Source organism: Monodon monoceros, unplaced genomic scaffold (assembly GCF_005190385.1).
Source record: "Monodon monoceros isolate NGI ecotype Baffin Bay Population unplaced genomic scaffold, NGI_Narwhal_1 Super_Scaffold_22, whole genome shotgun sequence".
Taxonomy (NCBI): Eukaryota; Metazoa; Chordata; class Mammalia; order Artiodactyla; family Monodontidae; genus Monodon; species Monodon monoceros.
In genome coordinates this window covers 5,949,737-5,965,092 of record NW_021703779.1, presented here as the reverse complement: position 1 = coordinate 5,965,092, position 15,356 = coordinate 5,949,737, and the positions used below count along the sequence as shown (strand labels likewise).

General features: G+C 44.8%; 1 protein-coding gene across 1 annotated transcript in view; it reads left to right on the top strand.

Moving 5' to 3' along the window:
- The window catches only part of STS (steroid sulfatase), a 127,750-nt gene that overhangs the window by 29,550 nt on the left and 82,844 nt on the right, over positions 1-15,356 (top strand). Inside the window, exons 2-4 of the mRNA XM_029240421.1 lie at positions 11,321-11,461; positions 14,677-14,798; positions 14,892-15,014. Coding sequence (XP_029096254.1) covers positions 11,325-11,461; positions 14,677-14,798; positions 14,892-15,014 — 382 coding nt within the window. The 5' untranslated portion in view covers positions 11,321-11,324. The remainder of the gene's footprint in view (positions 1-11,320; positions 11,462-14,676; positions 14,799-14,891; positions 15,015-15,356) is intronic.

Sequence of the window (15,356 nt, the reverse complement as noted above, 5' to 3'; positions counted from 1 at the left end):
GCTCTAGCAGGGATTCTCTGTGTTGGTTGTTCACATTTGTGAATGTGCTAGATTTAGCACAGCTCCATCTCAAAATGCATTTTTCCTTTGCTTCGGAAAAAAACGCAGTTGAGGGTTAAGACAACCTCTTATCTTAAAAGGCAATCCACTCATTACAGAATGACATTTTACTGTGCTGTATACCTGAAACTAACACAACATTGTAAATCAACTATACTCCAATAAAATTTTTTTAAAAAATGACATTTTATCAAAGCTCCGTGATGTAATATATCTTCCGGGTAGCATGAGAACATGATTCAATATTTGCTCACGATAATTACGGATTATTACGTGCAGAGTATGTGAATTGCTAATCTTCCTTTGTCTTAGAAGCGAACCTTTAGTTGTAGACATCTGGCTACGAGATATTCAGCTACTTAGACTGAAAATAATACAGCAGCAGCAACAAAAATTTCTTTTGTAAATTTGGGAAAACACTAAAGTGTTAACTTTTATCAAACCTTGATAGTCATAGACATTTCAACATATGAATACAAGGTGATGTGTATGTGTATGTGTGTAACCTATTTATGAACTGAGATATGTATTTTGGCATACTGCTAGTCACTATATATATGTATATAGTATGTATTTGTCATCCTATATAGGTATGTATAGATAGCAAAGATAGCACTATACAGCTCAGAGTGATCAAACATGTTATGAACAGGTGTATTATATAATTTCAAAATCTCTAGGTGTTCACAAATTTTAACCCTTCAAACAGCCAAAAAAGAGAACTTTCTAACAGTGGTCAGAAGACCAGGGCAAGAGTTAATAGTGGTTAACGATTTGGTGTCTCATTTTCTATATTTGGTCTTTTAAAACTAATTACCATCAACAGATAAATGGATAAACAAAATGTGCTCTATCCACGCAACAGAATATGATTCAGCCTTAAAAAGCAAGGACATCGTGACACTACGACACAGATGAACCTTGACATTGTGGTCAGTGACATAAGTCAGATGCAGAAGGACAAATACTGTGTGATTCCACTGGTGAGAGGCACCCACAGTCATCAGATTCCTAGAGACAGAAAGGAGAATGCTGGGTGCCAGGGGCTGGGGGAGAAGAAAATGAGGGGTTGTTTAACAGGGACAGAATTTCCGTTTTGCAAGATGAAGAGTTCTGGAGATGGGTTGGGGGGGGGGATCGTTTTCAACAAGATGAATGTACTTAATGCCCCTGAAATGTACGCTTAAGAATGGTTAAGATGGTAAATTTCGTTATGTGGATTTTATCACAGTCAAAAATAATTTTCAACTTACCCAGTGCGTCATGAGTATTCAAATAACGCCACCGTGTATAAAATGAAATAGAACCCTCCCTGCCTGCATACGTGGCCCCGGCCCCCTTTCTAGGCGGTCCCTACAGCCCGCTCTTAGCTGGACAGTTCTCCTCACGTTTGTCTCGGAATGGAGTTGGCGTCCCACAGAGCTGGGCTGTGACCCCCGCCCCATTATTCACTGGCTACATGTCCTCCAGCAGATAACGTCACCTCTCAGCCTCACTTTGCTCATCTCTAAAATGGGCACAGTAACAGCCTGCGCCGTTGGTTGTTAGAAGTAGGTAGCAATCTGTATAAAACGGGCGCCTCCAGGCTAACAGTTTGATGCCATGCGAGGGGTGTGAGTTGTTTTTGCTGCTTTTTGCCGTTGCTGTCTCATTCTGAAGCCTTCTGCTCTTACTCTTCCAACTGGGGTTGAATTTGTATTTGTCTGCTGCTCTGAACTCCAGCAACAGGCTCCCTTTCAGCTGCCTTGCCTGGTTGGGTCTTTAAGCCATGGCAGGACCGTTGGTACCTTTGCGTGAGAAATTCCCCAGCTTCTGGACTGGGCCGGCAGGAATCTCATCTCATGCCAAACACAGTCACATCTGTGCCATTAAATCAGCCGGAGCCCAGCCAGGGCACCTGCCTTTTCTGTTTCTCTATCTCAAGGTGAACATTCCGCCTTTGCTGAGGTACCCAGTGCAGGTTGAGGCAGCCAGAGATTGACCCTGACAGTCGGCGGCGGAGGAAATGCTTTTCAGGAACTCAAACAGGATGGGCTGTCACATGCTTTTCAGACTCTGGTTTTTACAGTTTTCAGGGACTCTTTTGCTCTGTGATGATGCTCTCAGAGTCGCTCCCTCTGGTATCTCATTGGAAAACAATGCAGAGTCATTTCCAGGCAGACGTAGAGAAGAACCATCAGGTGTGGGCACAGAAACAGGGTGGGCTTTTAGACATGCCGGGAGCCCTCTTATTGTATGGGAACGGAGACCTACACAGACAGGGCGACAGCAGGGGCATGGCGGGGGCGGGGTCCCATCTGGGTTCCTTGCTTTGCTGCCCTCCCTCCTGTGTCTTGCTGCATCAGCTGGACTCAGGAGCAAGGGAAGAAGTGAGTGAGAGCCATGAGAGTCTTCAAACATCCAGAACTGACTGTCTCCCCAAGCGTTCGGAAGATTTCAAATGTCAACAGAGAGGTTGGGCGAGACTTACTTTTTGAAGGGTACCTTTCTTTATTAATACTTAGCACAGTTCCTTTAACTGTACTGGGTGTACTTGAGCATCCTGAAAAAGTCACAGACCAGAGTCCCAGCCAGGGTTGCGCAGTCAGTAAAAACCGGGGTTCGCTAAATAAATAAGACGTGAATATTTATATTAGAGAAAACACAAGCAATCTGAATAGGTATTTAAATCTATAGAAACAGCTGTTTAAACACACATTCATTTGGGGGTTTTGCTGCCCTGATGTCAGACTATTTTTCTTCACGAATTTAAAATAGGATATTTATTAGGTAACACTTTGTTAAGCAAATTTCATTGATGATACATAGCTTGGGTTGAACAAAAATGGCATTTCTTCTAAACAAAGTGTGGTTTGCAATGTAGGTTTTTCTCTGTTTCCAATAAGCCTTTTCCGCATCAAGCAAATAGATCGGGGACATTTTGGTTTTGCCGTGGTAAAGTTTCTGTCATGTCTGTGCAGTGTTAATATTCTTTCAATGAACAAATTTAATGTAATTACACCTCTAGTTATGAAAATGTTCTTTTCTCTCTCCGCTTCACAATAATTCTGTTTTAGGAATACCTGCATTCTCAAAAAAGTTTTTTTTCTTGCTTTTTTGCCAAATTAAGGTTGTTCAGAAAAATAATTTAGTTTTTTCAGCGGGGACATTATGCTGTTTTTCAGAAGTTAATGTGCTGTACTCTTAATATCTTGGAGCACTTTTATTTAACTTTTAAGTACTTTTATCAACTAACTCTTTTAACAGTTTGAAACATCTTTAGAAGCACTTTGTACTAATCCATGTTTGTGGGGAAAAAATAAATTCTGGTCACTTCAGACAATAATAATTCAAATGCAGTGGGATTGTAAGTGGCTATTGAGAAACATAAAATTTGAAACACTCTTTATTGGACTAGGTGGTATTTCTCACATTAGCCTTAGTAATATCTACCCCAGACACATTTTGGACCTATAACTAATGATACACGGTCGCAGTGAGCGAACCAAAACCATTTGGCAATTCAGAAATTAATATAGATATTAATAATTATTAGCGGACTTTTGCCCTATTGGATTTCAATTAAAAGATTTTACACGTAGGGACTTCCCTGGTGGCGCAGTGGTTGAGAGTCCGCCTGCCGATGCAGGGGACATGGGTTTGTGCCCCGGTCCGGGAAGATTCCACATGCCGCGGAGCGGCTGGGCCCGTGAGCCATGGCCGCTGAGCCTGCGCGTCCAGAGCCTATGCTCCGCAACGGGAGAGGCCACAGCAGTGAGAGGCCCGCGTACCGCAAAAAAAAAAAAAAAAAAAAGAAAAAAGTTTTACACGTAAACTAACCCTCTCACTGAACAGCACAGAAAATTGGAATGCTTTTTTTTTTTCCAAAGAACACACATGTGTACAATGGGTCCTTACTACAGCAACATCCTGGCATGGAGAGGATTCAAAATCTGAAACCCCAAATGTTTTCTCCTTTATTGTGCTCTTTGACAGCTAACGGCCCCTGTCTGTTTCCAGAGAGCAAAGTTGAAGTACCATTCACGGCCCTCTCTTTCTGACACTTCCTGTCCCGTTAGTTACCAAGGTCTACTGATTGCATCTCAATGCAGTTCTGTTCTTCTCTGCTGCCTGTCCCCACCTACTCTGGGTACCGACATCTTTGTAGGGTCGTGGCCTTTATCTTCATGTCCTCTCCAGCCTGTGCCAATCCATCCACCGCAGAGTAGCAGAATGACCATCTCAGTGGAAATCAAACTCGCCTGTCCCCCCCTCCTTAAAATCTTTACTGTCTCTCCATCACTTCTAGATAAAAATGAACGTCCTTCGTGTGCTGACAGTGTCTTCCATGTCTGACCCCTGCTCTTTCTTAGACTTTTCTCCACCCTGTAGTGAGAGATCTGCATGGAAAAACGAAAACAGCATCCAGGGCACAGAGTCATAGGAGTGCTGTGCATTCAGCTGTTGACACAAGCATAGAAAAAAGAAAAACCTGGAGAGAAACACAGGACCTGAGTGGTTCTCTGAATAGTTGGTTTGTGTGTTTTTTCTTGTGTACACTTAGAATATAAGTAAATACAGAATGAAGAAAAATTTATTTGAAAAGAAATCATATTTGATTTTTGTGTACAGTAAAAGCGTAGTAGCCCGAAGTAGGTCTCTGAGTAGCTGGATTTGGGGCTGAGACTTACTTAAGATTCACACAGAGTCTGAGTTTCACACCATTTAATCTCTTTCACCCGTGTCTGCCATAAGAACATTTATTCCTCTTCTGGTATCTTCAACTTTCAACTGTAAAACAAAAATTCATTTTTCACGTGGTGGGTGAGCTGAGCCATGTGTCTTTACTTTTTATTTCATTGATTTTTGCTTCGGGAGTGAGCTTGGTCTTTTTTTCATTAACTTTCATTGGAGTATAGTTGCTTTACAGAGTTGTGTTAGTTTCTGCTGTACAGCAAAGTGAATCAGTCATACATACACCTATGGCCCCTCTTTTTTTAGATTCTTTTCCCATAGAGCCCATGACAGAGTATCAAGTGGAGTTCCCTGTGCTATACAGTAGGTCCTTATTAGTTATCTCTTTCATATATAGTAGTGTATATATGTCAATCCCAATCTCCCAATTCATCTCACCCCACCCCCTTTCCCCCTTGGTATCCATGCATTTGTTTTCTACATCTGTGATCTATTTCTGCTTTGCAAATAAGTTCATCGGTACCATTTTTCTAGACTCCACCTATAAGCAATATTATACAGTGTTTGTCTTTATCTTTTTTACTTAACTTCACTCTGTATGACAGTCTCTGCGTCCATCCATGTCACTGCAAATGGCATTATTTCATTCCTTTTTATGGCTGAGTAATATTCCATTCTATATATGTACCACGTCTTCTTTATCCATCCCTCTGTCAGTGGACATTTAGGCTGCTTCCATGTCCTGGCTATTGTAGATAGTGCTGCAGTGAACATTAGGGTGCATGCATCCTTCTGAATTATGGTTTTCTCCAGGTATATGCCCAAGAGTGGGATTGCTGTGTTATATGGTAGCTCTATTTTTAGTTTTTTAAGGAACTTCCATACTGTTCTCCATAGTGCCTGTACCAGTTTACATTCCCACCAACAGTGTAGGAAGGTTCCCTTTTCTCCACACCCTCTCCAGCATTTATTGTTTGTAGATTTTTTGATGATAGCCATTCTGACTCGTGTGAGGTGATACCTCATTGTAGTTTTGATTTGCATTTCTCTAATAATTAGTGATGTTGAGCATCTTTTCACATGCCTCTTGACCATCCACATGTCGTCTTTGGAGAAATGTCTATTTAGGTCTTCCACCCATTGTTTGATTGGGTTGTTTGGGTTTTATTTTGATATTGAGCTGCATGAGCTGTTTGTGTATTTTTGAGATTGATCCCTTGTCAGTTGCTTTGTTTGCAAATATTTTCTCCCATTCTGAGGGTTGTCTTTTTGTTTTATTTATGGTCTCCTTTGTTGTGCAAAAGCTTTTAAGTTTCATTAGGTCCCATTTGTTTATTTTTGTTTTTATTTTCATTACTCTAGGAGATGGATCAAAAAGGATCTTGCTGTGATTTATGTCAAACAGTGTTCTGCCTATGTTTTCCTCTAAGAGTTTCATAGTATCTGGCCTTACATTTAAGTCTTTAATCCATTTTGAGTTTATTTTTGTATATGGTGTTAGGGAGTCTTCTAATTTCATTCTTTTACATGTAGCTGTCCCGTTTTCACAGCACCACTTATTGAAGAGACTGTCTTTTCTCCCTTGCATATTCTTGCCTCCTTTGTCTTAGATTAGGTGACCATAAGTGCATGGGTTTATCTCTGGGCTTTCTATCCTGTTCCATTGATCTATGTTTCTGTTTTTGTGCTGGTGCCACACTGTCTTGATTACTGTAGCTTTGTAGTATAGTCTGAAGTCAGGGAGCCTGATTCCTCCAGCTCCGTTCTTCTTTCTCAAGATTGCTTTGGCTATTTAGGGTCTTTTGTGTTTCCATAGAAATTGTGAAATTTTTTGTTGTAGTTCTGTAAAAAATGCCATAATTGGATAGGGATTGCATTGAATCTGTAGATTGCTTTGGGTAGTATAGTCATTTTCACAATATTGATTCTTCCAATCCAGGAGCATGGTATATCTATCTCTCCATCTGTTTGTGTCATATTTGATTTCTTTCATCAGTATCTTATAGTTTTCTGAGTACAGGTCTTTTGCCTCCTTAGGTAGGTTTATTCCTAGGTATTCTTTTTGATGAGATGGTGAATGGGATTGTTTCCTTAATCTCTCTTTCTGACCTTTCATTGTTAGTGTATAGGAATGCAAGAGATTTCTGTGTATTAATTTTGTGTCCTGTAACTTTACCACATTCTTTGATGAGCTCTAGTAGTTTTCTGGTGGCATCTTTAGGATTTTCTATGTAGAGCATCATGTCATCTGCAAACAGTGACAGTTGTACGTCTTCTGTTCCAATTTGGATTCGCCTTATTCCTTTTTCTTCTCTGATTGCCATGGCTAGGACTTCCAAAACTATGTTAAATAAAAGTTGAGCCATGTATCTTTAAATTACTTATTTAAATTCCTCCTACTCATTAATAATGAAACATCTTCTTAAAATACATTCATCATGACCTTCTGAGCCACCAGCATGGAAAGCTTTTTTCAGGTCCTCATCAGCACAGCTGAACTTCCCATCTTAAGCTACTGCACTTTGTATTAGTTATTTACTGCTGTGTAACAAACAGCCCCCAAGCTTGGCAGCTCAAAGTGACACACATTTGTTATCTCACCATCTCAATGGGTCAGGAACCCAGGCACAGCTTAGCTGGCTCCTCTCCTTGGATCAAGGTACCAGCCTGGATGGTGGTCTCATCCACTGGTTCAACACTGGTTCAACAGAGGCAAGCTCTGTTTCCAGGCTCAGTAAGATCCTTGTGGGCAGGGTTCAGTTCCTTGTAGGCTGGTGGCGTGAGAGTCTCATGTCCTTGCTGGCTCTTGGCTGGAGGCCATCCTCAGTTCCTCGTCATGGGGGTCTCTCCAATGTGGAGAGCTAATCAAAATCCAGCAAGAAGTAGAGTCTGCTGGAAATACAGAGGTCGTAGTCGTTTGCAGCCTCATCACAGAAGTGATGTCACATCACTGTTTTCATCTTCTGTTAGTCAGAACCAAGTTGCAAAGTCCAGCCATATTCATGGGGAGGGGATTATGCAAGACGTGAGTACCAGGAGGGGTGTCATCGGGCCATCTTTTAGTTGGCCTCCCACATCTTCATTTAAAGCTGTGTGACTGTACTTATTAGAGTCTACACAAAATTATAATAATGCTGCTGATAACTGCAGCTAACAAGTACTGGCACCTATGAGCCCCTTACTGAGTCATAGTGCTAAGTATATCATGTTATCCTCACAGTAATCCCCATTTTACAGAAGAAAATGATGACAAAGAGGCTAAGTAAATGTCCTGCGGTTTCACCACTGTGAAGCAGGGGAACCAGGATTGAAACTCATCTGCAGAAGCCACATCTGTCACTTATTTTAGTGGGTTCATGGAATACCTCATTTGACCACTTGGAGCCTTGCAGGATGATTCTGTGTCTCATTCAACCATGAAACCATCACAAGACCATCATGGTGTCTTTTAGCCAATTTTTACGTCATAAGCATTTGTGGAAATGGATTTGGTTGAATTGTCAGTGAATGGCTTTTAGCTGCAAAGATATCGAAAGACAAAAATACTCCTAACAAGTTACATTTGTCTAGTACTTTATCATTTTGGAAACCCTTTATTTCTTTTTCTTTTTCTTAGAAGGAGGGAAAGGGGATATTCTTTTTTTTCCAGCTCAGTTGAGGTATAATTGACAAATAAAATTGCGTGTATTTAAATATGGTGATTTGATAGACATATACATTATGAAGTGATTACCACTGTCAAGTTAGTTAACACATTGGTCACCTCACACAGTTAAGACTTTTTTTTATGGATAGAGTGCTTAAGATCTACTGTTTAAGCAGATTTCAAGTATACAATACAGTGTTATTAATTATAGTTACCTTGCTGCACATTACTTCCCAGAACTTATTCATCTTATAACTGGAAGCTTATACCCTTTGAGCAATATCTCCCCATTTCTTCTGTGCCACCGCCCCCCATCTGCCCAGGGCAACCACAGTTATACTCTCTGTTTCTATGAGTTCAAGTTTCTTTTTTTAGATTCTACATATGAGTGAGATCATGTGGTATGTGTGCTTCTGTTATTGGCTTATTTCCTTTAGGATAACGTCCTCCAGGTTCATCCATATTGTCACAAGTGGCAGGATTTCTTTCTTTTCAAGGCTGAGTAACTTTCCATCATATCACATTGTCTTTATCCCTTCATCCGTGCGTGGACACTAAGGTTGTCTCTGTATGTTGACTATTGTGAATAACGCTGTGACGAACGTAGGGGTGCGGGGATCTTGGTTTCATGGAGACCCTTTCTTTCCATCTTTTTATGGGAGGTGGGCTCTGTGTCATCAGCTGAAAGTTCTCTGCACTGAAAAAAAAACAAAAACAAAAACAGGCGTTTATTTGACTGCCCGACCGCAGAGATGGCATCTTGGTGAAATGTGGATGAGTCACCCACACAAGGAGGTGGCCCAGGCCTCGTAGCGGCTGGCCTGAGCTGATACGAGACCCTTGACTCCTCATTCTGCCCTCATGCCTCTACTCCCCGACAAAGACAGGCCACCAAAGAGAGCACGCGGGAGACAGGAATGAGAGAGTGAGCTCTAGAAGAGAGCATTGAATGGTCACATTTCCCTGGTTCGTTATCTTTAGACAAAGGGCGCCGAGTTTGCCTTTGCGAAAAGATCCTTGAGAGACAGAGAGGTGAGAGGGGAGACTGAAAGTAGGTCAAGAGAGAAAGGTATGGCTGCAAGTTATCTACGCACTGGGGGTGAGGATCCTTTGATCTGGACTCAGAAAGGCAACTGGCAAGATGACTGTTCGGAGAGCAGAACATCTGATGAAAAGGTGTGGTGGGGAGAGATGTTCCACGTGGACCAGAGACAGATAAGTCACAGGTGAGACAAGACGAAAAGGAATGCTCGGAGCCTAAGGTCCTCTTTGAAGAGCCTCTTTGAGCTTGTTGCCTACATGCCCAGGAAAGCAAGGGCTTCTGGGACCGACGGGGACACGTGATGGCCGAGGAACGTGACCTGTTAGCATTGAAGATGTACTCGTGGGTGCAAAGGAGAAGTCAGTTGCTCAGTGGGCTGGAGCTTCCGAATCCCTCCACAGAAGCCAAGCTGCGCCTATGACAGCAAAGGGAGTGAGTCGTCACCGTGTACATACAGGAGCAAAGGTTTCGCTGATGATTTTAGAGATGATGAAGACGGTGACGGGCTGGCGGTGACTCGGTGGTTCTGCACTGGGGGTGACTTTATGCCCCAGGGGACATGAGACAGCGTCGGGAGACTTTTTGGTGGCACAAGTCAGGGTGGGAGGGTGCACTGCAGGCATCGAGTGAGTGAGTCCAGGGGTCCCGGCACAGCACAACTCCTATGACAGAGAACCGTCCCGTTCCAAGTGGGCCCCAGGGATGAGGGCCTGCACATCTTTGGGGGCTGGGCTGTCTTTCCACATCCCACTCTAGGTGAGGATCCGTGTTACGGAGAGCAAGGGGGTGCAGTAAAAGAAGAGGACCACGTGAGGGTGGCTGGGTTGGCGTCCAGGTGTCCTCTGGAAGCAGCACCCGTGTTGTTTGCTCCGACGAAACTCTCATGGGATTTCTGCTGCATGTGGCCATCATGCCTCCTGTGGAACCCCACAGCTCCCGTGGGGTTTGCATGTCCCAGGCCCCTTCCCGCCCCCGATGAGTTCCTGATGCTGCAGGTTCTGCTAAGGTTTCCTCTCGTTTCCCTAAGTCCTGAGTTCTCTCGAGGTGAGCGATAGCTCAGGTGTGTGCACCCCTCGGTCTGGCCCCTTGTTCTGGCCCCGAGGATGTTGAACCCCACCCAAGGGGATAGGCCTGAGGATGCTTCTGCCCCCGGCTGCTCAGACGCGGGCAGGTTCTGTCCCTCTCCTGAGTGTTCACTTGGTAGTTCCTACGGGCGTCAGAGCAGGAGTTTCAGGTGTGCATCCACCCCCAAAGTCCTCCGGCCTGTTGTTCTTGAAAGGGGTGAAATGCTGGGGCAGGGGGGTGAGCGTGCGTTGAGATGACAGCCATAGAAGGTGGATGGATTTTCCCTCCCCTCCACTGCGTTTGCTGCCACCTACCAGCACCCAGAGCCGCCCCAGGCTGTGAAGCATGTCTTCCTTGAGCTTGGAAAGGTTTGCATCACGCCCAACTCTACGTGTTTCCCTTTGAAAAGCCGCTACGCCGAAACTCGTGGCTAGTTTTAGAAGGGATTTGACATTGACAATTGGATTGTGCTGAAATGCCCGGTTTTTTCCGTGCAGAGAACTTTCCGCTGATGACACAGAGCCCGCCTTCCATAAAGAGATGATTGTGTCTTCATTTTTCTAGACAGAGCCTATGTTTTGGTTTGGGGTAGAAAGGAGAGGTCACTGCTAGCCAGGGAGAAAGAAGTGTTTGTTTTGGAAACAGACACGCAGGACAGAGAGGATACAGTTCTTCGCCACGTGATGTCTTAGATGCTTTGCAGCCCATGTCGTCGGGGGTGGCCGGGTCGACAGAACATCCTCTACTGGGAGGAGGGGGAGGGTCGCAGAGAAGGAGGGTGGGCCGCCTCAGGCCAGCATCCTTCATGTCTCTCTTCCCCTTGCCCTTTGCAGGAAGATGAGGACGCTTTTGCTTCTGCTGCTGTTCATCTATGAGGCCCGGAGCCATGCGGTGTCAACGCCCAACTTCGTCCTGCTGATGGCCGACGACCTTGGCATTGGGGATCCTGGCTGCTATGGAAACAAGACCCTCAGGTTGGGTGATGTGTAAACACAGGGCTCCGTTCACAGGCTGCCGTCCTGGGATGGGCAGCGCACGTTCATAGAGCGCAGGCCACGGGGAAACGTTCAGAGCCCCCCCAATGGCGCACTTTCCTGTACGACTTTACGTAGACACACACAGGTGTTAGTAGGCAGGTGTGATGACTTATCTATTCGAATCACTGTTGGATGAACTCAGACGGCTCACTGGGAAGGTATTCATCATAATTCTTTCTTCCTCGCCCCTAGTCTGTGGCTTTTTCCCCATCATCATGTTTCCCTCCCTTTGGTTCGCCTCTTCTGTTTTGTCTTCTGTTTTCGGCCTCTGGCTCCATTCCCATTGGGACCCAATCCATCCCCCCTTGTCAACCCCTTGGTGTCACCTCTGTACCTTCCTTCCACCTCTGGGCCAGGCTGTGCTGGATTCTCAGGCAGACACACCGGCCGGGGACAGATGTCCTGGGGACACGTGTCATGTTTGATGGTGTCAGAACTTTTCAAGGGCTAGGGGTGACTACAATGGTAGGGAAAACACAGTGGGAACCAGACTCGGACAGAGGAGGGTGTTTTGTTCCCCAGCCCCCCGGTGTAGGGCTCTTGGGTTTAGAATTAGTCGGTCAGGGTGCAGTGGAATATTGGTCTTAGGGGTGCACTTTCTCTATGTGCTCATGGGGAAATGTTGACATAACTGTGGTTCTGTGGAGAGCTTCACCTCACACGTGATGAGCGCAAACAAAATGAAAGGAGAGGGTGGGATTCACCAGAATTTTCTCGTAAGAGCTACAGATAATTAGCTGAAGCTCACAGGGACGTGCCGCTGAGTGCCACGGGGTCTGATTTGTGTTCACACCACTCGCTGTAGGTCCTCCTCTTCTGTACAACATGACCGTGCGTCTCAGGACGTCTGTTTCATCGTTGTGTGGCACAGCAAACAAAAATGAAGTAAATCACACTTTTGAGGAGGACCCGGCCTGCAAGGTGCAGCCGAATGTGACGTCACTTCCAACCTGATTCTGTGTGTCAGATGTCACGTGTTATTTTTAGAATGTATGCTGACCTGTGATGTTTGTTAGATTTTGTTTAAAGCACGTGCAAGGATGAGATCTGCACTCAGTGTTCTCTTAAAATTTTAATTGACCACGTATGTTTCCTTCCCCACCTTTTGCTTCATTTTGTGAAAAGTTTAGATCTCACTGTTAGGCATTTCAGACACGAACTTTGTTAGTAATTTAATTTTTCTTATCGAGGTCACAATTTATTTTTTTTTCATGTTAAGTATCATTTTAAAATACCATATGATATTAGTATTAGATATAATATTAGATGTGATATTCCTAAACTTCAGTGAGATAATAGGTAACTGTTCCTGCTAAGGTGTCTTGATTAAAAAATCACAGTCAAGCCTTTAAGGTTCAGTGTCTGCCAATTATCCAAAAGAAAAACAGGGCTATAAAATCCTAAGTAAGAATTCATATCAATAATACCCTAAATCTGCCTTGTCCTCCATATTAGCATCCAGTTCTTTTATTTATTTATTTTTTAATTGAAGTATAGTTGATTACAATGTTGTGTTAGTTTCAGGTGTACAGCACAGTGATTCAGTTTTCTATCAATATGTATGTATATATTTATATATATATACTATGTATATATTTATACATACATTTATATATGTAGATATTCTTTTTTTTCCGATTCTTTTCCATTTTCCATTATAGTTTATTACAAGATAAAGAATACAGTTCCCTGTGCCGTACACTAAATCCTTGTTGTTTATCTATTTTATATGTACTAGTCTGTATCTGCTAATCCCAAATTCCAATTTATCACTTCCTCCCCAGTTCTTTCTGAAGGACATTTTCCATTTTAAGTTTTATAATATCACACCTCAAAATAGTCAGATTTTTCAGTGGCCAATCTAGGCACTAGGGGGATTAAGTCAAATATACAGACAGCCTCAGGTTCTCAGCGTCTTGTAATTTAAGGCCAAAGCAAAGTGGAAATGTTGAGAATTAAAGGCATAAGTTAAACTAATAGATGAGCGAGCGGCTTGACATTTCAGTGCAATGCCGTGATCTTGCCCTTCGAGCTATGCACTGTTACAGGACTAGCCTGTGGGTGCTGAACCAGGGAAGCAGCGGCGTCACAACGGAACAAGGTACGTGCCCCATGCCACAGGCAGAAGTCTTGGAGGGGAGTGCCGTTAGCCACTCCGTCCCTTTACAGGGAGGAAGCTGCTGTGATGGGGGATAGGGACTGACATCCTACAGATGGAACAGGCCTCTCCCACAGGACAAGGAGGCCATGGCAGGGTGGGGGGAGTCCCATCTATGCTCAGAACTGAAGTATAGAAGATGAGCAGCCTGGCAGAGAGGCAGGCGCTGGGGTTCCCACTGGAGGATAAGGGATCGTCACTCAGCGTGTACCCAGCCCTGAAGGAACTTCCCCTCTGAATGCCTAGGAAGTCTGGCATGATTTCCTAAGGTGATGGACCACACCAGTCCTGGATAAAAGGTAGCAGGATGGCTTGTCCTGCATAAGGCGTCATCCTAGAAGTCAGCCCGTAAATGAGTGTTTCTTTAGCGGAAAAAAAGAAAGACACTCAGAGGGTGTGCGTGTCTCACGGCATGTCGTGTTTCCATGTTGCTGTGTCCCTTTTCCCTGGAGTCTGTGACCCCTTTGTTACCGATCCCCGGTAAATGCACCTGGAGCCCATCGTCCCTCTCCCCGGACGGTGCCGTCACCCCGTTCTCCCTGGGGCCATGTGGAAATTCGGCAGAGCCTGGTGAGAACTGGTTAGGAGCCCCTCTTTGGCTGTAGTTGGCAAGAGAAGACTCAGGCTGCTCCCAGAGCTTTCTCGTTTGGGGCACGGAGGTAACTGGTGGGGGGCACAGGTGACGGAGTACAGAGACCTTGACCCTTGCCCCTCCTGCTTCTCAGAGCAGCCCCTTGTAAGGACTTGGCTTCTCTCCTAAATCAGCAGCTCAGAGCCCCCAGGGGGGCATGGGTGGGCCCCTGGAGAGGGCAGACCTGGATGATTTCATCCTCAGTGTGGTTCTGTTGTCACTTTGAGTCTCAGTGCTGTGTCCCCTGCCTTCCCCCTGTCCCATCGCAGTTTCCCTGGATAAGTGACAAGCGACTCACTGCGCAAAGCCAGGGAGAAGCTTTCTTTTCAGGGTCACGAGGAATGACCTGAGTCTTTGTTCCAGGACTCCCAATATCGACCGCTTGGCCAGAGGGGGAGTGAAGCTCACGCAGCACCTGGCAGCATCACCCCTGTGCACACCCAGCAGGGCGGCCTTCATGACGGGCCGGTATCCCATCCGCTCAGGTACCCAACCTCCTGGTTCCGTCGCTGCGGCCCTGGTCCACCTCCCAGTCCTAGGGCTTCCCCTGTCCTAATGGTGGGTTTCTCCTGGCTTAGGAATGGCATCTCGGTCCCAAGTGGGAGTTTTCGTCTTCTCCGCCTCTTCGGGAGGACTTCCCCACAGTGAGATTACGTTCGCCAAGCTCCTGAAGAATCAAGGCTATTCCACAGCTCTGATAGGTATGGGCAGCTGGTGGGGGGGGGGGCAGTGCGAGGACCTGGGTGAGTGGGAAATTGGGGAGGGCATGAGAGCAGCCTTCTTGAAGATGAACTCACTGATAGCGTTTGCACAACCGTAAATAGGGGAGAAATTATTTCAATGTTAAATTCAAACACCATGCGTCTATATGTGCTATTTGAATGTGTAGATGTGTGTCCTTATTTATGTATGTATGTGTATGCGTGTGGATGGATGGATGCATGCATGGATGGTGGATGGATGATGGATGGTGAAATGGATAACTAATCATGCACACACACAGCATGCAAAACTACACACACACACACACACACAAACACACA